This window comes from Ornithorhynchus anatinus, chromosome X2 (assembly GCF_004115215.2).
Source record: "Ornithorhynchus anatinus isolate Pmale09 chromosome X2, mOrnAna1.pri.v4, whole genome shotgun sequence".
NCBI lineage: Eukaryota > Metazoa > Chordata > Mammalia > Monotremata > Ornithorhynchidae > Ornithorhynchus > Ornithorhynchus anatinus.
The window spans coordinates 19,725,006-19,748,863 of record NC_041750.1 but is presented as its reverse complement, the minus strand read 5'-3'; the positions used below and the strand labels follow the sequence as shown (position 1 = coordinate 19,748,863).

Here is a 23,858-nt window from a genome sequence, read left to right as displayed (position 1 = left end):
CCAAATTCTAATGGTGTTTGCTCAAAACCCATTGTTTTATGTAAATGGTTGGGGGGGAAGGGGTTTCCCCTTGTTTTTCTTCAAGCTTATTTTCCACTTTGCTACCCTCATTTAACTTTGAAACTGTCATGGAGTTTATCAGAGTAGTGAATCTCTTCTGAGAGGGTTCCCAAGGGGGCCTCAGTGTACTTCATCCAGGGAAGTGTTTCCACCTTTTTAGTTTCATATCTTAACTAGTTTTGATTCCCTTGAATGTCATGTCAGCTTCTGGGGTGGAGCTTAAGGCAAAGGCCTCTCAAAATATCTTTATTCACTAAGCCCTGCTGGGGATCCAGTGGAAAGAAGGTAAGAAATCAGCCCTTTCTCAGAACAGGGATGAATCTGAATCTTAAGACTCAGAAGGAAGAGGGAATGATTTGAGTGTAGAGTCTCATTTCAAGGCTTAAATATGGGGACAATAAAATGTAATTTCTGTGTGTGTGTGTGTGTGTGTGTTGGGGGGAGGGGGGAGGTAGCCCTGTTATTGGTCCAGTAGAAAGACCTCTGCTCTAGGAATCAGGAAGCCTGGGTTGAAGGTCTAGTTCTCTGTAGCTGTCTCTCTCTCATAGGCAGAATCTGCACATGCACTGTGCAGTGAGCCACACTCCTGCCTGCTTTCTTAGTATCATGACTGGCAGAGAAGAGTGCAAGTGATACTGTGCCAGTCGCTAACTCTTATAATTAATTCTTCTGTACAGACTGCAAAGATATGTATTTCCTGTCAGGAGACTCTGCCATCGTTATCATGTTCATTAGTTCCCTTTTCTCTACATGCTTACTGATTCCAAATTAGTAATCCTATCACTTTACCAGGAATAGAAAACTCATCGAAGGCAGAGATGCTAACTGCTTTGTAGCCACCATAGTCTTCAGACACCCATGCTAAACAGTTAATTTTCAAGATTCGAATTGGTCCTTTACTCAAGGAATATCCTTCACAGTTCTCCCCAAGGAGACCTTTCCCTTCCTGCAGAGCTATTAGACCACCCACCCCCCCCACCCCCCAGGCTAACATTTATGGACCTATCTTTACTCTTATTTCCTCCCCTGTAATTTTTTTAAGTTAGTCTTCCCTGATAGATTGAAATCCTATGCGTATGTGATCTATTTTACTCTCCTGAATACTTAGTACTGTGCTCTGAACACATTAGATCTCAATAAACACTACTGATTAACTGAATAGACCCCCAGGTCTCTTGGTTCCTAGACCTGTGCTCTTAACAGTGGGTTAACAGAAGGGTTAAGGAAGGAGGTACAGTGCTTTGTACAGGGCTCTTCACAGGTTAAGTGCTCAATTCAGTTGATGGGTTGAACCTAACTGAGCTGGAAAGGGCCAATCAGGCTGAGGATCACAAAGCAGTTTTGGATGAAATTACGACTTCCTGGTCTAAAGCAAAGGCTGAGAGAACGCCATTGAATTGAATTTCACAAAATTACAGCGAGTGGGGTTAGGATGAGTTGTTTTTCCCAAAAACTAGGAGGAAGGAGTACCCATTGCAGCTTGGAAGGAGTAGGGTTCAAGGTGAACAAAAGTAACGCGGTCCCCCGAACCCCCCAGCAAGAGGATAAGCTGTGGCATCCATTCCTAACCTCTTATTAAAATCACATCCATCACTTGTCTGTTATGTGACCTTGGGCAGGTGACTTAACTTCTCTGTGCCTGTTACCTCATCTGTACAATGTGGATTGAGTCTGTGAGCCCCGTGTGGGACGTGGCCTGTGTCCAACCTGATTAGCTTGTATTTGATTAACTTGTATCTGTGAGCTTGTTGTGGGCAGGGAATGTCACTGTTTGTTGTTGTATTGTACTTTCCCAAGCGCTTAATACAGTGCTCTGTACCCAGTAGGCACTCAATAAATATGATTGAATGAATGAACATCACCAAGAGCCTTTTTACCTAAGCCTTCATTTCCTCTCCTCCCTCTCCCTGCTGTCACCCTTGCACTTGGAGTTGTACCATTTTTTTGCCTCAATCTCAACTAAGGTGCTTAGCTGTAATTTATTCTGTCTCCACCCCCCACCCCCCCCCCACCCCCCGCTAAATTCCTTATGGGCAGCGACTGTATCTTCCACTTCAATTATATTGTAATAATTCTGGTATGTGTTAAGTACTTACTATGTGCCACGCAGTATATCATTAGGTGCCGGGGTAGATGGCAGGATATTCAGATAGGACGCAGTCCCTGCCCCACATGGGCCTCACAGTCTAAGAAGCAGGGGTAGGACTTACTCCCCATTTTCCAGATGCGGTAACGGGCACAGAGAGGTGAAGTGACATGTCTAAGGTCACGCAGCAGACAAGTGGTGGAGCCGGGATTCGAGCCCATGTCTTCTGCCTCCCAGGCCCATACTCTTAACGCAAATAAGAACAATAATTGCGGTATTTAAGCGCTTACTATGTGCCGAGCACTGTACCAAGCGCTGGGGTGGATGGAAACAAATGGGGTCGGACACAGTCCCTCTTCCACACGGGGCTCACGGTCGCAATTCCCACTTTACAGAGAGGGGACTGAGAGCCAGGGAAGTGAAGTGACTCGCCCGAGGTCCCGTGGCTGAGATGGGGCGGGATCCGAACCCGCGACCCGACTCCCAGGCCCGTGCGCTATCCACTAGGCCAGTGCTCAGCACTCACTAAGCGCTCACCAAATCCGATGGAGTGAGTGCCGGAGTCACCTCCTCCAAGAGACCTTCCCAGACTGAGCTTCCCCTTTTCCCTCTGCTGCCCTTTCACTAAGCCTCCCTTTCCCTCTGCTCCTCCCCCTCTCCCTTCCCCTCCCCTCAGCACTGTGCTCATTTGTATATATTTTTATTACCCTATTTATTTTGTTAATGAGGTGTACATTCCCTTGATTCTATTTATCGTGATTAAATTGCCTTGCTTTTGTCCATCTGTCTCCCCCGGTTAGCCTGTGAGCCCGTCAGTGGGCCGGCATGGTCTCTATCTGTTGCCGAATTGTCCAATCCAAGCATTTAGTACAGTGCTCTGCACATAGTAAGCGCTCAATAAATACTACTGAATGAATGAATAAATCGGGCGGGTGTAAACTAGGGATCTGGGGTGGGAAGAGGGAGCGGCCACCGCGAAGCTCATCGGCGCCCCACTGAGCTCTTGGGCACAGTGCGGTGGTCTGAAAATCCCTCCGCGGGCTCCGCTAGCGGGCCGGCCGGCGAGGAGGGAGGAGTCTCGCGAGACTCGCTTCCGCTCGGAGAAGCGGAAGCGGAAGCGCGCGCCCTTGGCCTCTCGCTGCCGGAATACGGCGGCGGAAGCGGGCGGCGGGAGGCCGGGCCGGGCAGGGCGGCAGCAGCGGCGGGGGGCTCTCCTCCGGGTAGACCCTCGGCGCGTCGGGCTCGTGGCCGTGCCCCCCTCCCCGAGGGGGAAGTCCAGTCCTGCCGCCGCCGCCTTCGGACGCCGCCGGCTGCCCCGGCCCACCCACGTAGGTACGCGCTCGGCCGAGACCGCGGTCTGGCTCCGACCCCGGTCCGGCAGCGCCTCGGCCCTTTTCCCCCGACCGAGGGGAGAGGCCCGGTTGCAGCTTGGCCTTCGCAACCGGGCCCTCCTGCTGTTCATCCCCGCGGGGCCCCCCCGCTCCGCGCCCCTCAGGCCGTCGGGCTTCCTTCCACGTCCTTCCCTCGCCCGGCCCGACCGGTAGATAGGATCGAATGAAGAAGCGTTGCTTAGGTCCGATCCGGAGTGGGGCGGGCAGCCGGGGAAGAGAATCCACCCCGCGTTCGCAGACCGCCCACCCCACCCGGCTGCCGGGCAAACGCGATTTTCAAGGCCGGCACCGAGGCGCCCTGCTGCCTTACAGGTAACGATAGGCCCCGATAAGGCCCGTGCAATTTTTCTGCCCTTGGAAAGTCGTTTATTTTGGAGCCGGTCGGAGAGCCAGTATAGTCCCAGAGCGTAACTGTCGCCTGCCCGTTGGGTGATCTTGAACGAGTCACCTAACTTCCTCTTTTGGAAAGTGAGGATTCAGTTCCTCCCTCCCCCTTAACTCTGAGCCCTTTGGGGGACAGAGAGCAAACACCTCCATTATCTGTATTGTTAATAAAGCCCGAAGGCCTAAAAGTGGTATTTTAAATTATCGAGGAAGAGGAAACCGGATCCGGTCCGATTCCCCTCAGTACTCTTCCAGGGCTTAGCACGGTGTTCTGCACAGAATAAGCACTTAATAAATACTGTTGCTTCGATTATCAGTTTGATATTTAAATTGGAGGAGAAATAAACGGTCATTGGTCATGAAAGCATCTGAAAGGCTGAGTGAGTTTTCAAGAGAATTTCAGCCGCCTGGTAGGCTCCGGTGAGAGAAGCAGCATCGCCTAATGGAATGAACACAGGTCTGGGAGACGGAGGACCTGGGTCCTAATCCCAGCTCTGCCAGCTGTCTGCGGTGTAACCCTAGGCAAGTCACAACTTCTGTGTGCATCAGTTACCTCATCTGTATAATGGGGATTAAGACTGAGCCCCACAAGAGACATGGACTGTGTCCAACCTAATTATGTAGTATCCATCCCAGCGCTAAGTACAGTGTCTGGCACGTGGTAAGCACTGCACAAATGCCATTAAAAAAAATGCTACTCTCATGCAGTGTATTGCTTCTCCTTCATTTCTTCAGTATGTTAAAAACATTCTCCAGTTATCTGAGGAAAATTGACCTGTGGAAATTGCCAGTGGTCCTGTCCGGTAGCCTAGCGTGCAAACCGGTAGCCCAGAATCTAGGATTGAGATGAAAGGAAGGGATCTATGATTTCCTGAACTGTAAATTGGACCTGGAGATCAGATAAAAGTGGATTTACTTAGAGGAATTCTAATAGTCTCAAAACAGACCAGGCACACAGATTTTGAAATACAGACTCATAGTCATAGGGTGATGAAACTTCTGCACAATCTGTCAATCAGTACTCCTTGAGCACTTTCTGGTTGCAGAGCATTTGGGAGAGAACATTAGAGTTAGTGGACATGATCTCTGCACTCAAGGAATTTATATTTTAGTGCGGGGAGGAGGGGAGAATACATCCTAGGGCAAGAGTAGGCAATTATTTAGCCCGAGGTGTTGGAATAATAACGATGGTATTAAGCACTGCTTTTTGCCAAGCACTATGCCGAGTACTGGAATGGATAGAAGATGAGGTTGGACACGGTCTAAAAAGGGAGGGAGCATGGGTGTTTTACAGAAGAGAAAACTGAGTCACAGGGAAGGTAAACTTGCCCAAAGTTACCAAAGGCAGGTGGTAGAGCGGAGCTCGAACCCAGATCTCCTGACTCCCAGTCCCAGGCTCCATCCTCCAGTTGTCAAAAGCCACATAAAGAAGTTTTTCTTTTGTTCTGAATTTGGTTCTGGAGCTCCGAAAACCAGGGCTTTATAGATGTAGAGAATGGTGATCTGTTGGAAATGAGAGGGGAGCTGAGTTGTAGTGCAGCGGGAAGACATGGGCAGTGGGTCAGTGTAAGACAGCGGAGATTGAGATACAGTGGCATTAGAGGAGTGAAGTGTGTGGGCTGGGTTGTAGTAAGAGGTCTGCGAGGTGACGTGGGAGAGAGCTGATTAATGCCTTAAAGTCAGTCAATCATAGTTATTGAGCACTTAACTGCTGCAGAGCATGTACTAAGCACTTGAGAAAAGACAATATAACAGACACATTCCCCGCCACAGTGAGCGCTGATGGCAAAAAGTTTCTGTTTGACTTGGAGGTGAATAGGCAGCCCCAGCAGCTTTTGGAGGAGTGAGGAGACTTGGACTGAAGTTTTTTAAGGAAATGATCCGGGCAGCGGAGTGACACGTGGACTGCAGAGGGAAAAGAAAGGAGGCTGATGCAGTAGTCGAGGTAGGCTCTAAGATCAGGGTGGACTCAGCATGGTAGCAGTTTGGATGAAGAGGAAGGGGTGGATTGTTGAGGATTTTTGTTTAGGGCAGGCAGCCATAGCTAGCCCATCCTGCCTTTGGAGCCAGAAAGGGACTGTGAAGTGGAGCCCAGGGGATGTTATTCCCATCTCTTGAGACTTTTGGCAGAATATGGACTCTGGGACCAGAGGATCCTCTGACCCCTGGACCCGGAGCCATACAGGAACACTACACCATCCCGTGGGGTTCACACCGCCCCAGAGGTTGTGGATCTCTGACCCCCGCTTCGTCCTCTCAGTGCTCTGGGAGCAAGGGACATCTCCAGCCTGACCCAGAGCCCAGTGAGGGTGAGAAAAACCAGGGTTAGGACTGATTGGCAGATAATTTGTTCAAGAATTTATCCAAACTCTTTGCAAACCTAGTATTTTTGACCTGTACAATCTCTTGGGGTAACGAATGACATGTTTGCCTCCCTCTCCTTTGGGAACAACAGTTTTTGCAGTCTCATGTTTTTCAGCATATGGTGAATGACTTCAGTCCTTTCCTTGTAAAGTCCTTTACAAGGGCGGAATAATTGCATTGGAGTGTTTTGTAGGTAATTGTTTCAAAAAAAGCACCAATCGAAAGGGCAATTGTTTATTTTTTGCCAAAGGTGTGAGAGGTTTGGGGCTTTAGGAAACTTCTAAGCTATGGAGGAGACAGACAGGGAAGCAGTGGCCACGGCGGTCCAGAGGGTAGCTGGAATGCTTCAGCGGCCCGACCAGCTGGACAAGGTGGAACAGTACCGCCGCAGGGAGGCTCGGAAGAAGGCTTCGGTGGAGGCCAGGCTCAAGGTACGAACTTTCAGGGCTCCAGATCGGTTTGGTTCCTTACCTGCCATCTCCCTCGAATTTCAGGTGCTTACAGATTTTCGTTAGGGTCTACCTCCCAGTTTTTCCAGTACAGCAAACTCGATGCTCTGACTCCACCTTGGGCTCATTTTCAGCCTTTGCTGGGAGGCTCCCGCAGCAAAGTATGGAGCTTTTTTTTGACACCAGAGCATCAACAAGCCTGCCGCTCGGGCAGCGCGCCTGAGGCCAGATATTTCCAGCTTTGCCACGTGGCACCTTCCAGCAGAGGCTGAAAGTTTTTCAGCTTGTCCAAATGGCAAAGCCCAGAGGTGCACCAGCCCCTGTGACCCTCCAGCCTTTGCCGCCAGGTGACTCGCAGTGTTGAGCAACGCAAGCCCTGCTGAGCCTGGCTCGGCACAGACCGTGACTAAAGGCCAGAGACCTCTCGTTTGGGTTGGGCCACCTTCCCCCTACACACCACAATGTTTGAATGGTATCCAGAGTCAAGAGTTTTCTCTGTTTTATATGAGAACTGAGTTTTAATGCAGTTAATAATTTGACTCCTAAGACAATCTTCAACCGACAGCCTGGAGTGGCTTGGCCCTACCAGTTTCTATTCTCGTGTAAAATGTTGTTATCCGACAACGCTTGGATCGAGTCCTGTGGTGCTCAAAAGCATTCCCTTGAGATGTAGGCAACTGGGCTACAAGTAGTTTGACAGGACTGAAGTGTTGTGAAGGAGGAAGCAGTGTGGCCTAGAGGAAGGAGCACGGGCCTGGGAGTCACAGGACCTAATCCCAGCTCTATCACTGGCCTGCTGCGGGACCTTAAGTAAGTCACTTAATGCTCTGTGCCTCAGTTTCCTCATCTGTAAAGTGGGGATTAAATACCTCTTCTCCCTCCAACTAGGCTGCGAGCCTCGTGTTGGTCACGGACTGTGTCCGACACAATGATCTCGTGTCTACCCCAAGGCTTAGTGCCGTGGCTGGCACAGAACAAGTGTTTAACGTAGCAGTTGTTATTGGTATTTGTTAAGTGCTTACTAAGTGCCGGGTGGACTCAGTCCATGTCCCACATGGGGCTCACGGTTTTAATCCCCATTTTAATAATAATAATGTTGGTATTTGTTAAGCACTATGTACAGAGCACTGTTCTAAGCGCTGGGGTAGACACGGGGGAATCAGGTTGTCCCACGTGGGGCTCACAGTCTTCATCCCCATTTTACAGATGAGGGAACTGAGGCACAGAGAAGTGAAGTGACTTGCCCACAGTCACACAGCTGACAAGCGGCAGAGCTGGCATTCGAACTCATGACCTCTGACTCCAAAGCCCGTGCTCTTTCCACTGAGCCACACTGCTTCTCTAATGCTACCTCATTTTACAGATGAGGTAACTGAAGCACAGAGTTACAGTTATTGAGCACCACTACCCACCCCGTTGGACCAGTCCACCCCACCCCACTGGCCCAGTTCTGGCTACTCCCAACTTCCTATTCGCCCCATGTCGGTGCTTAGCTCACAAAATGACTCTGGCCTCTGCCCAAAAGATCCATGCCCTACCCACTGCTGGCATAGAACAGCATCAGACTCCTGCTCCCTCATCAGCACTTCAGGAAGTCCCAGTTCTATTTCTTGCACCAGGCTCAGCTCAGCGACTGCCAAGACTGCGCAGCAAGCCAGACGGCCAGTTGGAGCTGGGCTTGCATCTGCGCCGAGCCCAAGTGCCAAAACCCGTGTAGGTGGGGCGATTGCTAGGTCCACAGATGGCATTCTGCCACCGTGCCCTAGCAATTCCAGTATTAAAAGCTTATTTGGGATCATCTAATTTTTCATCAAAATGAGTGGCGCCAGATTGTGCCTGAGAAATCAGTGCCGTGCTGGAAAAAATAAAAAAGTCATTGCTTGAATTATTGGAACTCCTTTCTTGGCCCACTGAACTCTTTTTCTTCCAGATATTGACTGTCTCACAGGATTCCATAGTCATTTCTGTAGAAATGGATTTTTCCAAACCAGTTCCTGCAGTGTGGGAAAATGCAATGCCAAGAAGAGAATAGTACGAAACTCATACTTGTGGCTTTGCATTGGGTGATGTAAGCGTTATTTCTTTCTAGGCAGCCATCCAATCACAATTGGATGGGGTGAGAACTGGTTTGAGCCAGCTGCATAATGCATTGAGTGATGTAAAGGACATACAGCAGTCTTTGGCAGATGTCAGCAAAGATTGGAGACAGAGTATCAACACTATTGAAAACCTCAAGGATGTGAAGGATGCTGTAGTTCAACACAGTCAACTGGCTGCTGCTGTAGAAAACCTTAAAAACATCTTTTCAGGTAATTGGCTATGAACTTTGTCCGGATAATAGAATTTGTCAGCGATTGTGTTATTATCTAGGAAAAAAAGAAATCTAGTAATATCTAGTAGGTATCTGGGTATTTTTAAACTTGCTAGACTTGTCTCAGTTTCAATACCCACCAGTGGAAATAACTTTACCATCTGTGGCATTGGAAAATCATATTCCCAGTTACTTATTACTCCACAGAGTATATTATCTTGCCACTTGTGGGGTTTTTTTTTTGTTTGTTCATTTAACTACCTCTAGCCTTTTCTCTAGCCTGGCTTTGAATCAAGTCCTCAGCAGAGTGTCTTTTCTAGAATCAGCGTTGCAACTAGACTAGACAGGCTATTTTGAAGGAAATAATGATAATGTTGGCATTTGTTAAGCGCTTACTATGTGCAGGGCACTGTTCTAAGCGCTGGGGTAGATACAGGGTAATCAGGTTGTCCCACGTGAGGCTCACAGTTAATCCCCATTTTACAGGTGAGGTAACTGAGGCACAGAGAAGTGAAGTGACTTGCCCACAGTCACACAGCTGATAAGTGGCAGAGCCGGGAGTCGAACTCATGACCTCTGACTCCGAAGCCCAGGCTCTTTCCACTGAGCCATTCTGCTTCCCAAGGAAATGCTAAGAGTACTGTTGTTTTTAGGTTTCTTGCTGCATTTCTGTTTTTACACGGCATTTTTCCCCATAGTTCACCCAAAGCTCTAAATCTTTATAATGCGATCCTTTGTGAAGACAGTATAGAATGGTGTTTGGGGCGGGGGGGGGTTTCATTCTCCCCACCCCGCCAGAGTCCCCGACAAATAGATTTCAACAGTCAGGGCTGTGTTAACCCACCGCGACCTGGGGCCGATGTCTTTACGTCTCCCTTTGTCTGAAGGACACTGGGGCAGGCGCCCCGGCTCAACTGATCTGGAGAGTGTCACCAGGGGCCGGACTCACATTCCAATACTTTTGGACCAGGATTCGCCACTGCTGTCAGAAGTGTGAGATAATCCTATGTGCACTCTCCCAAGAGCTTAGTACAGGGTCCTGCACACAGTAAGCGCTCAGCCAATATGGCTGACGATTGATTGTGTGAACCGGTGCTCTTTCCTCCCGTGCTCTGCAGTGCCGGAGATCGTCAGAGAAACTCAGGACCTGATTGAACAAGGGGAGCTTCTGCAAGCCCACCGAAAGCTGATGGACCTGGAGTGTTCTCGAGATGGTCTGATGTATGAACAGTATCGTACCGACAGCAAGAATACTCACGATATGACTCTCATCCACATTTACTTTGGAGACATGCAGAAGCTGTCAGAGGAGTTAGCGAAGCAGTTGTGGATGGTGTTGCAAAGATCACTTGTCACTGTACGCCGTGACCCGACCTTACTGGTGTCTGTCGTCCGGATTATTGAGCGCGAGGAAAAAATCGACAGGCGCATGCTCGACCGGAAGAAACAAACTGGGTTTATACCTCCCGGAAGGCCCAAAAAGTGGAAGGAAAAAATGTTCAATATTTTGGATCGAACCGTGACCACGAGGATTGAAGGTACTCAGGCAGACACCAGGGAATCGGATAAAATGTGGCTCGTGCGCCACCTGGAAATCATACGGAAATACGTCCTCGACGACCTCCTTGTGGCAAAAAATCTGATGGTGCAATGTTTTCCCCCTCACTATGATATTTTCAAAAGGCTCTTAACTATGTACCATCAGGCTTTGTCTTCACGCATGCAGGAACTTGCGTCGGAAGATCTGGAAGCAAATGAGATTGTAAGCCTCTTGACCTGGGTTTTAAACACCTATACAAGGTAGTTAATTTTATGTATTCTGATTTTGTAAAACTGTTCCTCTAAATGATATATCGCAGTAGGCAACAAGAAATACTTGGCAGTAAATTTACAGATAGACTTGCAGTAAAATAGCCTGATGTCATTAAAATATAATATCACAAAAACAAATGACCCTGTAGTAGGGGTTTTCCTAACTTCCCTGCACTGCCCATTAGCAAGGGAGAAAAGGAGGGCATCAGCAGCCCAGCCGTCATTTTTGCTGCCGTTCTAGAGATACGGTGGCCCGGTACTGTGCCGTGGCCACTGGCGACTTTCCCGTTGCGCCCCCCCCCCCCCCCCCCCGCCCAGTTCCGACTCTCCCACTTCCACCCTTTCCTCCTTCACCGGCTCTGTAATAGCCACCAGGCTGCAGATTGCCCAGCTGCCTTTGATCCCTCCAGCCGACCTACGCAATTTCTGTGTATGCACTGAGCTATTTTAACCCGCTGTGGTTTGAGCTGAATTTCTCAGGTGGGACTCTTACTTCTGATAGGAAAGTAAGTGTGTTGAAAGCATCAGAAACACATGCCGAGCCTGCAGAGTATAGCATGAGATTATGGGTGTACTTGTGTTGCCTTGGCCCAAGTCAAGTAAGTATGATGAGCATACCTTATAATAAAACGAATGGGCATACCTTATATTAAAATAATTAGGTGTTTTATTGTTCAGTATTGCTCCCACATTTTTCATGCCTCTGCTTTAGAGGTAGCTATGCTGCATTTTTGTACGTGATGTCATGGTAAATGATTACTGACATACTCAGAAAAGCATTATTTTCAAACAGATCTGAAGAGAAAATTAGCATGTGCTTGAATTTGATGGGCACCTGCTGCTAAATTGTATACATTCTTGTTACTCAAGAGGGGTTTGTTCTTGATAACATAATCACTGAATACATAACATCGGAGAACACTTGTTTTCTCAATTCGCTCCGGGCGGGGTTTACCCTGGGTTCTCCTATGAAACGGGGTTTATGTTCCCAAGGAATTCCACAGTAAGGAAAATACCCACTCTGGCACCCAGATGTGGACTCGATGCTGCTCATGCTCACAGCCGCTTCTTCTGATGTGATCTACCCAGAATGCAGAGTCAAAATTATGTATTGTGGAAGAGCTAGGTGGACTTGGATGATCATTTGTCTTGAACTCCAGCAGTCAAGGTTTTCTTCCCCATCTGAGATGAATTTCTTCTTTCAAAAACATCATCTAACAACTGAATTTCCCCAATATCTAGAATTAGATAATTAAAATTATTCTTTTGCATTTCAGGAATGATGACTTCCTGTGTTTCTTTAATGTACTTAAGACCCCTTAACAGTTCAACTCTTCCTCCCTTCTCTGACTCACTACTAGTTCATCAGGCTCTGATTGAGTTTGCTCAACTGTGTCACTGACTCCTCTTTAAAATGGAGCACCAATGAATTAAAAGCTCCACTAAATGAAGTGTCATCATAGCTTTGATTCAGTGACAGACTTCCAGTCGAGAAGCAGCATGGCCTAGTGGATAGAGCATGGACCTGGGAATCAAAAAGAGCTGGGTTCTAATCCCGGTTCTGCCACCTGTCTGCTGTGTGACCTTGGGCATGTCACTTCACTTCTCTGGGCCTCAATTACCTCATCTGTAAAATGGGGATTAAGACTGTGAGCCCCATGGACTGTGTCCAACCTGCTTAGCTTGGATCTACCTCAGCACTTAGTACAGTTCCTGGCACGTAATAAGCACTTAACAATTACCATTAAAAAAATGCCTTGGATTTCTTACTTAGATTAACTTAATGTCCGAATTCCAATTAGTATAGGCCCTACTTAAAGCTATAATGCATGAAAGAGAATCATTTTGAACTGGCCGTGAGGGAGTTTTGTCTACCTTCCCTCCTGTAACTCTGTCCAGGCAATATTGCATCTGATAGAACCTGTACCCTAAAAATGAATAGAACTTGTGCTGTTTATTATTTTTGCAAATGGTATTATCAGGATTTTCTCTTGCCCTCAGTTCAGTTGCTGTGAGAGTTAGCGTATTTGGTTTCAGGCTTTGGGTCTGAGTTAATTTATTGTGGCTTCAAGAACAGAGACAGGTCCCAACGAAGCTTCTAATTTCTCCTGGATGCTTTCTGGCCTGTCTACTTTCAGTTGTAATTTGTCTTGCTTGTTCTGGGCTTTTTGATGTAGTGAAGAGATGATGGGAAATTCGGAACTAGCTCCGGAAGTGGATATAAATGATCTGCAGCCTTTCATCTCACAAGATGTGATCTCTGAACTACTCAACACATACACGTCAACACTGACTGTAAGTAAGCACTAGAGGTGCAGCCAGGGACCGACAAAAAGGAGGCCTATATGCTAATGTCTTAGGTTTCTGAATCTGGGGTTTTGCCTTTCCACCTCATTTTCACACTTGCATTTTGGATAGCTAGACCAGTATCTGAGCCACTGTAGTATGCCGAGTAGAGCATTACGTTCTTGTGGAACCTACACAGGAAGGTTGAGACGCTGAAGAGAAAGGGTATTTCCCAGCGGGGAAACCTGGAGCCGTGGGTTGGAAGGGGGAAATTTGCGAACGAAGGGTAGCTGTTCTGTTTAATTACTTATAACGTTCAGGCCCAAGATTGAAGCATTCGCTAGCCACTTTAACCTGAAAACGCTGTCGGTGTCCTTCAGTCGAACATCATCGGCTGGCTGCGGAAAGCGCTGGAGACAGATAAGAAAGACTGGGTTAAAGAAACTGAGCCAGAAGCAGATCAAGATGGCTACTATCAAACTACACTTCCAGCTATTGTTTTCCAGGTACGTGGGCTTCACCTTTTTTTCAGACAGTCTGCTAGGTCAGTGTGGAGATGTGGAGTGGGGGTTGGCTGTTGAAAGGTCCTGTGCATGTACAGCAGTTTCTGACTAAGCACAACCTGCGAGTCAGGACCAGGGAGAGCTTTTAGGAGGCGTGGCACAGGCACGCACATTTACGCGCACACATGCATACACAGTTTCACACACGCGAGCATGCTCACTTTCACACAAACACACACACACACACCCCACACCCCCACACACACACCTGACTCTCTCCAGGTCTGTTCTCACTCTGATTTGATCCTCTTATCAACCCAACCCTGGCCCCAACTGGCCTGCAAGGCATAATCAATCAGAGCAGGCTGGGCTGGGTGTGATTCAAACGTCCCACAATATCTTCCGACTGGAGCAGTGAAGCCTCTGTAACACAGTGGCAGAAAGCGAAGCTTGTTGAAGGGGGGGATGTTCGTGAGGGGAAGGAGAGTATTCCCGGGACCCAACAGGGTAGGCACCACGATGCAAATAAATTGCAGTGCAAGGAACCGTGTGGATGTATGGTGTCTGATTTGTGAAATGGAATCAAGGGAACTCACTCCCGTGGCTCAGCAGTTTATTTGGTGGGTTCTGCTTCTCCATGACACTAATACCATGGCCTAGTAGAAAGAGCACAGCCCTGGAAGTCCAAAGGACTTGAGTTCTAATCCCAGCTCCGCCACTTGTCTGCTGTGTGACCTTGGGCAAGTCACTTCACTTCTCTGCGCCTCAGTTACCTCACCTGTAAAATGGGGATTAAGACTGTGAGCCCTGTGTTGGACAGGGACTGTGTCCAACCCAATTATCTTGGGATATTTCATTTATCTTGTATCCCAGGACTTACTGCAGTGCTCAGCACAAAGTAAGCGCTTAACAAATACCACAGTTATTACTACCAGGGGTCCCCAAAGAAGGTGTCATGTCCTCAGCCTTCGATTTACGGAGTTGTATGGAGAGCATCTCTGGCAAAAACTCTGCCATTCTCAGGCCTCCCCAGTCCTTTCACAGAGAAGTGGCAGTCACCTTCCTGGTTGTTTTCAGTAATTTCTCCCCCACAAGAGGGCATGATGTGGGCAGGGAATGTGTCTATCATACTGTCATATTTTACTCTGCCAAGCTCTTAGTACAGTGCTCTGCACATAGAGCTCAATAAATAGGGTTGAATGATTGATGAAATGGGTTTGCTTTCTGTTCTATAAATTGAGAGTCAGTGCCTCAACCCACAATTAAACTCTCCGGTTTTAGATGTTTGAGCAAAATCTTCAAGTGGCTGCCCAGATCAGCGAAGATTTGAAAACACAGGTACTGCTTCTATGCCTTCAGCAAATGAGTTCATTCTTGAGTAGGTAAGTATTTATTTCCTGAGTGCTGTTTATGCCATGCTTTGCTGCCTGGGTTAGTCATTTTCCATTGGTTTTAAATAAAATCAGAAGTCCACTGTCAGCATTAGCTTAATTCACTTTTCCCCAGGAACATTTGTTAGGCCCTCAGAGCACTTCTTTTCTTCATCCTCTGAGCTCTTGTGATAGTTGCAACTGTAAACTGATCATCTCCCTCCTCTGTCAAGGGAATAGACATACACTTCCCAGCCTGTACCCCCCACACCTATCAAAAATGGGGATTTTGTCTGAGGTCCTCTGAAGATTTACGCAATTGAAGCAGTGATAGTAATGTTAGTAGTCTTTATCGAGCACCTGCTTTGGGCCAAGCACTATATCAAGCGCTTGGACAAGTATATGGTAAGTGAATTCAGACCTGAGCCCTGTCCCTCAAAAGGCTGAAAATCTCAGCAGTGCAGGACAGATGCTTAAAAAAGATAAGTAAATTGTAGACAGGGAACAGGAGCACATAGAAAACAAGAATCAGAAGCAAGGGGAATAGAAAGGTCTATGAACAACTAAAGAGTCCTTGGAGGAACAGTGTGGTTTAGTGGATAGAACACAGGCCTGGGAGTCAGGAGGATCTGCCCTCCTGTGGGCTGGATTACCTGTTACACTGTCCAAACTGTCTACATCACTGACTTGTTGAGGAATGAAAACCATACCCAGCTACTACCAGAGTGGCAGGAATCACTTCTCAGATTACCTGAGGGCTCTGTGTATGAGGAAAAATGGCCTTCTAATCAATGATAAGATTAACTCCTTTGCTAAAACAGAATAAGGTATTTAAGGCCCTGTGGTCATGTTTTAGGCTTTTGTTGGGATTATTAGTAAACACTGCTAAAATCCACCCTTTCCTCTGCATCCAAACTGCTACCAGGTTAATCCAAGCATTTATCCTATCCCGCCTTGATTACCCTGTCTCCTTGCTGGCCTCCTTGCCTCCTGTCTTTCCCCATTCCAGTCCCTACTTCACTCTGTTGCCTGGATCATTTTTCTACAACAACGTTAAGTCCATGTTTCCCCACTCCTCAAAAACCTCCAGTGGTCGCCCATCCACCTCCACATCAAAGTCCTTACCATTGACGTTAAATCACCTTGCCCTCTCCTATCTCACCTCGCTACTCTCCTACTACAACTCAGCCTGCACACTCCGCTCCTCAAATGCCAACCTATCCGCTGTACCTCGATTTCATTTATCTAGCCATCCGCCCTCTCGCCCACGTCCTGCCTCTGGCCTGGAATGCTCTCCTTCTTCAAATCCGACAATTACTCTTCCCCCCACACACACCTCCTTCAAAGCCCTGTTGAAGGCATACCTCCACCCAGAGGCCTTCCCTAATTAAGCCTCCTTTTCCTTTTTTCCACTCCCTTCCGGGTTGCCCTGACTTGCTCCTTGGATTCATCCCCTCTCCCAGCCCCACAGCACTTACGTTCATATCCATAATTATATTAATGTCTGTCTCCCCCTCTAGACTGTAAACTCACTGTGGGCAAGGAATGCGTCTGTTATATTGTTATAGTGTACTCTCCCAAGCACTTAGTACAGTGCTCTTCACACAGTAAGCGCTCAATAAATTTGATTGTGTTTTTTAGATACAAAGAGGAAGCACAGACATATAAAGAAGAGCATCTAAGGAATAGGCAGTATCCACATTGCTATGTTCAGTATATGATTGCCATCATCAACAATTGCCAGACCTTTAAGTAAGTGATGCTGTGTTATAAAGGGATTTGAGCAGGGAATACGTTTGTGTTTAACTGGATCTTGAAATTTTTCATCTTATGTTGCAGAGAGTCAATAGTCAGTCTGAAAAGGAAGTATTTGAAAAACGAAGCAGAAGAGAGATTGCCAATGACCCATCTGAACATGGACGTGATTTTAGATTCCATTGCAAAGGACGGGTGCTGTAGTCTGCTAGATGAAGTTTTCTTAGATTTAGAGGTTGGAACTTTAACTCAAACTCTTTTGTGATGCGTACGTCAAAACTGCAATCCTGGCTGTCCTGCTCAGTTTATTTATTATGATGGATCTCCCCTGTTCTATTTGTTAAACGTTTAGAGCCTAAGGCTTGAGAGGTTCACTCACAAGCCCGTTAAAATTGTAATAAATGAATGTCATTGTTTCTGGGGAATACACATTTCTTGAGCGTGGACAAAGGACGGTGCTTGGTTCCTGCAGCCTAGTGTGATGGCTTAGGCAGTTTCCCTAGCAGGCCCCAAATGGCTGGAGTTTTGGTCTGGGCATCGCTCTGGGCAGGGAAAGGAAAGGAGAGAAAGGGAAAGGGTTGAAGGAACACCTCTACCCATGCCCAACTCTCTCTTGGCCCCTTGTGGGTTTCTGACTTCAAAAAATATTATCTGGATCTCAGGATAATATTTATGTTTTATATTACTGACGGAACTGGCAGGGCTGCCCACTGAGCCCAAAGTTTGTGAGCCGAGTCCCTGGGCCGTTTCCAGGGTTGAATTGGTAGCTTAGCTGGGCCAGGTGTACGGCAACCAAGGCAATTGGAAAGAAACCACTGGCTCTGGGACCTCCCAGATTGTCCTTGTTCCCATTCAGCTGGTGGGGCTGGTTGGTGAAGTCCTTTCTTTAAATATTGGGTTGGGGAACTGCAGGAGAGATTGGGGCCGGAGGTGGTGGGTTTTTTTTTTTTTTTTTTTTTTTTTTTGGTTTTTGTTAAACGTTTTACTCTGTACCAGGCATTGTACTAAGTGCTGGGGTAGCTACAAGCTAATCAGGTTGAACACAGTCCCTGTCCCTCATGGGGCTCACGGTGTTAATCCCCATTTTACAGATGAGGTAACTGAGGCACGGATAAGTGAAGTGACTTGCCCAAGGTCACACACCAGGCAAGTGGCTGATCCAGATTAGAACCCAGGTTTTCTGATATCCAGGCCAGTATTCCTCTCTAAAAAAACAGTGTGCTGGCTACTTAAATGAAGCTTGTAGACCAGAATTAAGAGCAAGTGAAACTAGCTATGTTGATTCCTCAGTACAGAGTTATTTGTTCAGTTGTTCATTCCCCTTCCCAAGAAATGTGTATTCCACAGAAAAAGGATATGCTAATGATGGTATATATGAAGCATTTGCTACGGGCCAAGTACTGTCCAATTGTTTGGTCCTGGGAAGGGGAGGCCCTTAGGATGAGCGACACAGAGGGGAGGGACCCAGGTGTGAGTGGGACTCCAACTCCTGCCTCCCCCCTTCCCCCCCACCCCTTTTCCTCACACTTCTAAAGAGCTCTTGAGCCCATGAGAGCTTCCAAGGTGGCTGGAGAACCACCCCCAGGAACCCCCATCCTGGAAGAATGGGGTAAGAATTCCCTAGTTCAGGGTGGGCAGTCAGAGTGATGCGAGTCAATTTCATGCGAGGGCCCTGGACAGGCCTCTTCTTCGTGACTTCCATGACAGCGATGGACCGAATAGAACCCAGCAGCCCCAGTCTGTCTGCTGCTGCTTTTAGTTACTCTGCAGGAGCAATGCCATGCATGGTAACAGCACTTGCGTGGTTTGGATTGTTCAGTGCGAAAGCCTGGCCTAGCACTTAGAAGGTGCTGAAGTGATACCATCTGTCGATTGATAGACAGTTTGTTCTCTGCAAGTAAACAGGGAAACGGTTTTCTATTTCATTGTCATCATCATTGTTTGCGTGCCAGTCATAGACAACTGTCGGTACTGTTTATATACTCTCACTTTGGGCCGAAACCCTCCTGATGTAAAATCATTAAAACTTGAGAGGTTTATACATTTGGGGGGGGCCTCGTTTGAATTCGGGTTTCCATGAGGTTGAGGTATACCTGGTTGAGGTATAGATCGTGAAGCTGGTACCTGGCAGCACTTTTCCCAGGCTGTACCCATTGAGAGACTGCTTAGTCTTTGAGGGCCATCGCTTGTTGGCCTTGGAATTGGGAAATACGGATTGTTTGATTTAGCATTTGGAATTGCTAAGATTGGTCACAGTGACGACCTTTATTATCATATATACGTTGAATTGTAGAATTAATTTTACATTTTGACTGGAGAGAGCCTAACAAAAATAGTAATGTCTCAGATGATCTCACAGGTAAATTTAAAGTTCTGGTAATTATCACCTTTCAGATCAAAGTGGGACCATTAAAACTGTCCCCTAAATAAGCAGTCTAGCTTTTCTGATTCTATCTGTGAAGTTAAAATGGGCTATGACTAACCAGACTGGAAGGGCCCCTCAATTGGAGAAACAAATGCTCTGTTTGGGGAGACTAACCTTAGAAATTCCATTGTATTTCCTATATAGACCTTCAAACGTCTGCATTGGTGATAGGGGTTGTGCCATACATCTTTCTTTCACTTGCTGCTGTCCCTCCAAGGCAGATCCTGGAACACCAGGATGTGCGTTCATTACTGATGCACGTTAAAGCTGGAGTAACCTGGGGGAATTGCCAGTAGATTAATCCATCTTCAATGTCTTGTAGCCCCATCTCAGCGAGCTGATGACCAAGAAATGGCTGGCGGGATCCAATGCAGTGGACACCATCTGTGTCACAGTGGAGGATTATTTCAATGACTTTGCTAGGATCACCAAACCCTACAAAAAGGTAAGGACATAAAGTCTTAGATTAGGAAGAACTCTGGAGGTCATCTGGCCAGTCCCCTGCCCCGAAGCAGCTGATGGCCTAAATCAGCAGGGTTTCCTCAGACTTGGCTAAGGGGTTGCTCCCTCCTAAGAACAGAGGTGGAGTCTGACCTGCTCCCACCTCCCCTATGGGCCATACCCTCATTTGCCTCCCAGGGGCAGCCTAGTCTAAGAAATTATGTCAGGAATTGTGTCCTGACTCCTAAATCTATCTCACTGGCCCCAGCTCACTCACTTGCTGTGCCATCTCACACATCCCTTGCCTCCAGGTCATCTCCACACTGCTGTCCCACCAGCACCTCCAAGCCAAAAGATCCAAATAGAACTTGGGCAACTCACTTATCTGCTCTGTGCCTCAGTTCCCTCATCTGTAAAATGGTGATTAAGTAATAATAATGATGGTATTTGTTAAGCGCTGGAACTGTGAGCCCCATATGGGACAGGGACTGTGTCCTGCCTGATTATCTTACATCTACCCCAGCGCTTAATACAGTGCTTGGCACATAGTAAGCACTTAAACAAGAATACTATCATCATTGTCTTTTTTTCCAAATCTATTGCTCCTATCTTTCCCATTACAGTCACAATACCATCATCCACAGTGTCCCAGTTGTACAATAATAATCATAATAATGATGATAATGGTGTTTAAGTGCTTACTATGTGCCAAGCACTGTTCTAAGCACAGGGGTACATACAAGGTAATCAGGTTGTCCCACATGGGGCTCACAATCCTCATTTTACAGATGAGGTAAACTGAGGCAAAGAGAAGTTAAGTGACTTGCCCAAAGTCACACAGCTGATTAAGTGGCAGAGCCGGGATTAGAACCCACGACCTCTGACTCCCAAGCCCTTGCTTTTGCCACTAAGCCATGTTGCTTCTCTGTACAAGTCTTTCATTCAGTGGGCACTCAATAAATGCCCCCAGATTTGACCTTTTGTGAGGCCTGTTATTTTCAGAGCACTGTTCTGAGGGCCTGTTGTATGCAGAATACTGAATTGAATGCCTATTGTGTGCAGAGCACTGCTTCATCTTTTTTTTTTCCCACCTACTCTCTGATAGATCCAGCCATAGGAAAAGTAGTGGAAAGTCTAGGCAGTTTCTAACAAAAAAACAACTATCACCTTTTTTCTTACTACACTAAGCCTTCTTTCTGGTCCAGTCCAAATTTAGAGTTAATTAAAGTTAAAAAATTGAGGCTTATTGTTTATGCCCCTCATGTGGGATAGGGACTGTGTCCAACCTGATTATCTTGTATCTAGCTCAGCGCTTAGTACAATGCTTGGCACATAGCGCATAACAAATGCCACAATTATCACTATTACTGTTATCATTATTACTGTTACATTCTGACCAGCTCAATCAAGCAGTGGCATTTATTCAACACTTACTGGGTGGAGAGCACTCTGCTAAGTGTTTAGGAGAGTTCAGTATCATTCATATATGTTCATTTCTCTCAGAAAATGACTGTTGAGGCCCACCGCCGAGTGGTGGTGGAATACATCCAAGCCATCATGCAGAAACGAATATCATTCAAGAACGCAGAGGAGCGGAAGGAGGGAGCCGAAAGGATGATCAAAGAGGCGGAACAGTTCAGATTCTTATTTCGAAAGCTTGCCTCGGTGAGTGTATGTTGTTTAACGTTGTGAATGAACAAGCAATGGAGAAATTGAGTCTTCTAAGGGGCTTGCTTTTAGCTTGTCACTAGTCCTTAGCCCAGTCGAGGTTGGCCTGTAGCATTGGCCATCTGTCTGGGCCCAAAAGTTACTTATTGAAGTGAATCCAGTCCCAAGGCCATTACTAAATTGGGCAGAAGTTGGAGAACCATAAGCGGACCTTTTTTCCAGATCCAGGTGGCTAGGGTTTATTAAGTTTTTTAAAAAAGAGAAAACAGTGATTTTGAAGGAGTATCCAAGAAGAGAAAGGATTAAAGATCCTGAGCGCAGGATCTTACATGGCTCTATGTAAGACTCGACCTGGGATCGCTGGGCAAGGGATGTTTTTAAAAATATAAAACACCATTAGCCGTGGTTTGGGAAATCCTGAAAAAAAATGGTTTTGTCTTTTTGCGTAATATAAAATAATGAGTTTGTGAGAGGTTCTTTACATATGCTAACACACTGAATTTTGTAGGGATTTGGTGAGGACACAGATGGGCACTGCGATACCATTGTAGCTATTGCAGAAGTAATTAAACTGACTGATCCATCCCTGCTTTATCTTGAAGTCTCTACTCTCGTCAGTAAATACCCAGATATCAGGTATTGTCTTGTTTTCTTGTTTTGACTTGAATTCATAAGCCCTGTATTCCAGATATTTCCCAGTTTGTTCCTTCTAAGAGTAAGATCACATCCCTGCCTTTCTCTGGAAAAACAAATTCGTCCTGGTCAAAACTCAGCTGTGGGTTGTGGGTAGGAGAATTATCCCTCTTACTCCCCAGAGTTGGTGGCTCTGCTCCCACTCGCTTTATTCAGTTGTATTTATTGAGCACTTACTGCGCCCAGAGCACTGTACTAAACACTTGGAGAGTACAATGTAAAAATAAAGACACATTCCCTGCCCCCAACGAGCTTACAGTGTAGAGGGGGGAGACAGATGTTAATATAAATAAATACTCCACTAAGTGAAGTCTGTAACAAGGCCTGGGCATTGAGCTTGTATAAAAGTGTGATGGGCCAGAGACAGCCTTACCCTCCCCCTGAAGAAAAGCCTCGTAAAACCCAGATATAACAGTGGGTGACCAAGCAGCGAGTCCTAATCTCTAGAGCGTAGGCCTGGGTTCCAATACCGGTCCACCATTTATCTGCTCTGGGACTTTGGACAGTCACTTAATTGCTCTGCGCCCCAGCTACCTCATCTCTAAAATGGGGTTTTAGACTGAGCCCCATGTGGGACATGAACTATGTCTATCCTGAGTAGTTTGTCTCTACCCCATTGCCCGCCACTGTAAGAACTTAACAAATACCATAAAATAAAATAAAAATAAATAAGGTTGACAAGGCCAAGACCCAACTGGAAGACCAACCACTCTCCTCCTCTCTCACCCTCCCATCCTACACCCTTATCCCAGGGATCATAAGCCTTGCCTACCGCTAAAGGAATTGAGTATACCTTACAGGCATTGTGGGTATTCAACAGCTTTGTTAAACCAAATGGTCATGAGAACACAGGTTCCCCTTCAGCACATAAAAAAATGAACAGACTGAGGTCTAAGCCAAAAGATGGAGCTTGCTAACTCCTTTCTCTTTTCTTGTCAACAACTTGAGCAGTTAATGCTTCTTTATTTCCTCTCTCCCCAACAGGGACGATCACATTGCAGCTTTGCTGACAGTGAGAGGAGATGCCAGCAGAGATATGAAGCAGACTATCATTGAGACACTGGATCAAGGCCCAAGCCAACCAAATCCCAATTATGTGCCCATTTTTAAAGACATTACAGTTCCTTCCCTTACCGCTAAACTTCTAAAGTAACTCTGGGGTCTCACTGCATTACACATAAGTAACTCTGGCTCATGAAATGTCACTGTCTCATACCTTTCAAATAAGGTTCTTTGAATTGAGCGTTCTGGGATAGAAACTGATCAAGCTGGTCTTCCACCATGGAGAGCCCAACCATGTGAAGAGCTGAGAGATTCTGATGGCTGGTGGAAGACCATCTGCTGCCCACGCAGCAGTTGCATTTTCTCATATTTACTTGTGGGTGTTGTATTTGATGTAAGGCTGTCCAGGATACCAAATGGTCCATTGTGCAATTTGTCATTTAATGTTGAATAAAATGAACAGAAAAGCAATTTATAGGTAAATGGAAATTCCATTTTCTCCATCTTCCTTTCACTGAATGTACACAAAGGGAAACCTTTGGGGCTGCTGTGCTAGGACACATAAATGACCTCGCCACCGATTTCATCAATAGAATTGAAATTATCAGGCATGAGCTCCCTAAAATCTCCCCTGCGTCTCTCCAGTCCCACCCTCCTCCTGCCCATTCTTTGATTCTCCCATCCACCTTGGCAGTATCTCCCGATTCCTCTTAAAATCTTGTCCCTTAACCTGTGCCTATGGACCCCATTCCCTTTGCACCTTATTAAAACACTTGCACCTTCCCTTCAACCCTTCCTGACAGCCATCTGCAGCTGCTCACTCTCCCGTGGCTGCCCACTGCTTTCAAACATGCCTGT

The 23,858-nt window shown here is 46.8% G+C and overlaps 1 protein-coding gene across 2 annotated transcripts; it reads left to right on the top strand.

Annotated features, from left to right (window-relative positions):
• The first annotated feature begins 3,325 nt into the window (after positions 1–3,325).
• On the top strand, positions 3,326–23,489 carry EXOC3 (exocyst complex component 3). Of its 2 annotated transcripts, none has more exons than XM_029052936.2 (13): positions 3,326–3,478; positions 6,536–6,716; positions 8,824–9,043; positions 10,164–10,845; positions 13,035–13,152; positions 13,524–13,649; positions 14,928–15,028; positions 16,658–16,768; positions 16,856–17,006; positions 19,519–19,641; positions 21,141–21,302; positions 21,814–21,941; positions 22,983–23,489. In XM_029052936.2, exons 2-13 carry the CDS (start codon positions 6,573–6,575, stop codon positions 23,149–23,151), a joined length of 2,235 nt encoding a protein of 744 aa, XP_028908769.1. In that variant the 5' UTR covers positions 3,326–3,478; positions 6,536–6,572; the 3' UTR covers positions 23,152–23,489. The 2 variants fall into 2 exon arrangements, with proteins under 2 accessions (XP_028908769.1, XP_028908768.1); XM_029052935.2 differs by lacking the exon at positions 3,326–3,478 and adding an exon at positions 3,527–3,849.
• The last annotated feature ends 369 nt before the right edge of the window (positions 23,490–23,858 follow it).

Bases quoted from the DNA above. Each gene is read 5' to 3' on its own strand.
- EXOC3 (XM_029052936.2), top strand. From the start codon at position 6,573: ATGGAGGAGACAGACAGGGAAGCAGTGGCCACGGCGGTCCAGAGGGTA. The intron at 13,153-13,523 runs GTAAGTAAGCAC...GGTGTCCTTCAG, and splicing joins CATACACGTCAACACTGACT to TCGAACATCATCGGCTGGCT. The intron at 21,303-21,813 runs GTGAGTGTATGT...TGAATTTTGTAG, and splicing joins TATTTCGAAAGCTTGCCTCG to GGATTTGGTGAGGACACAGA.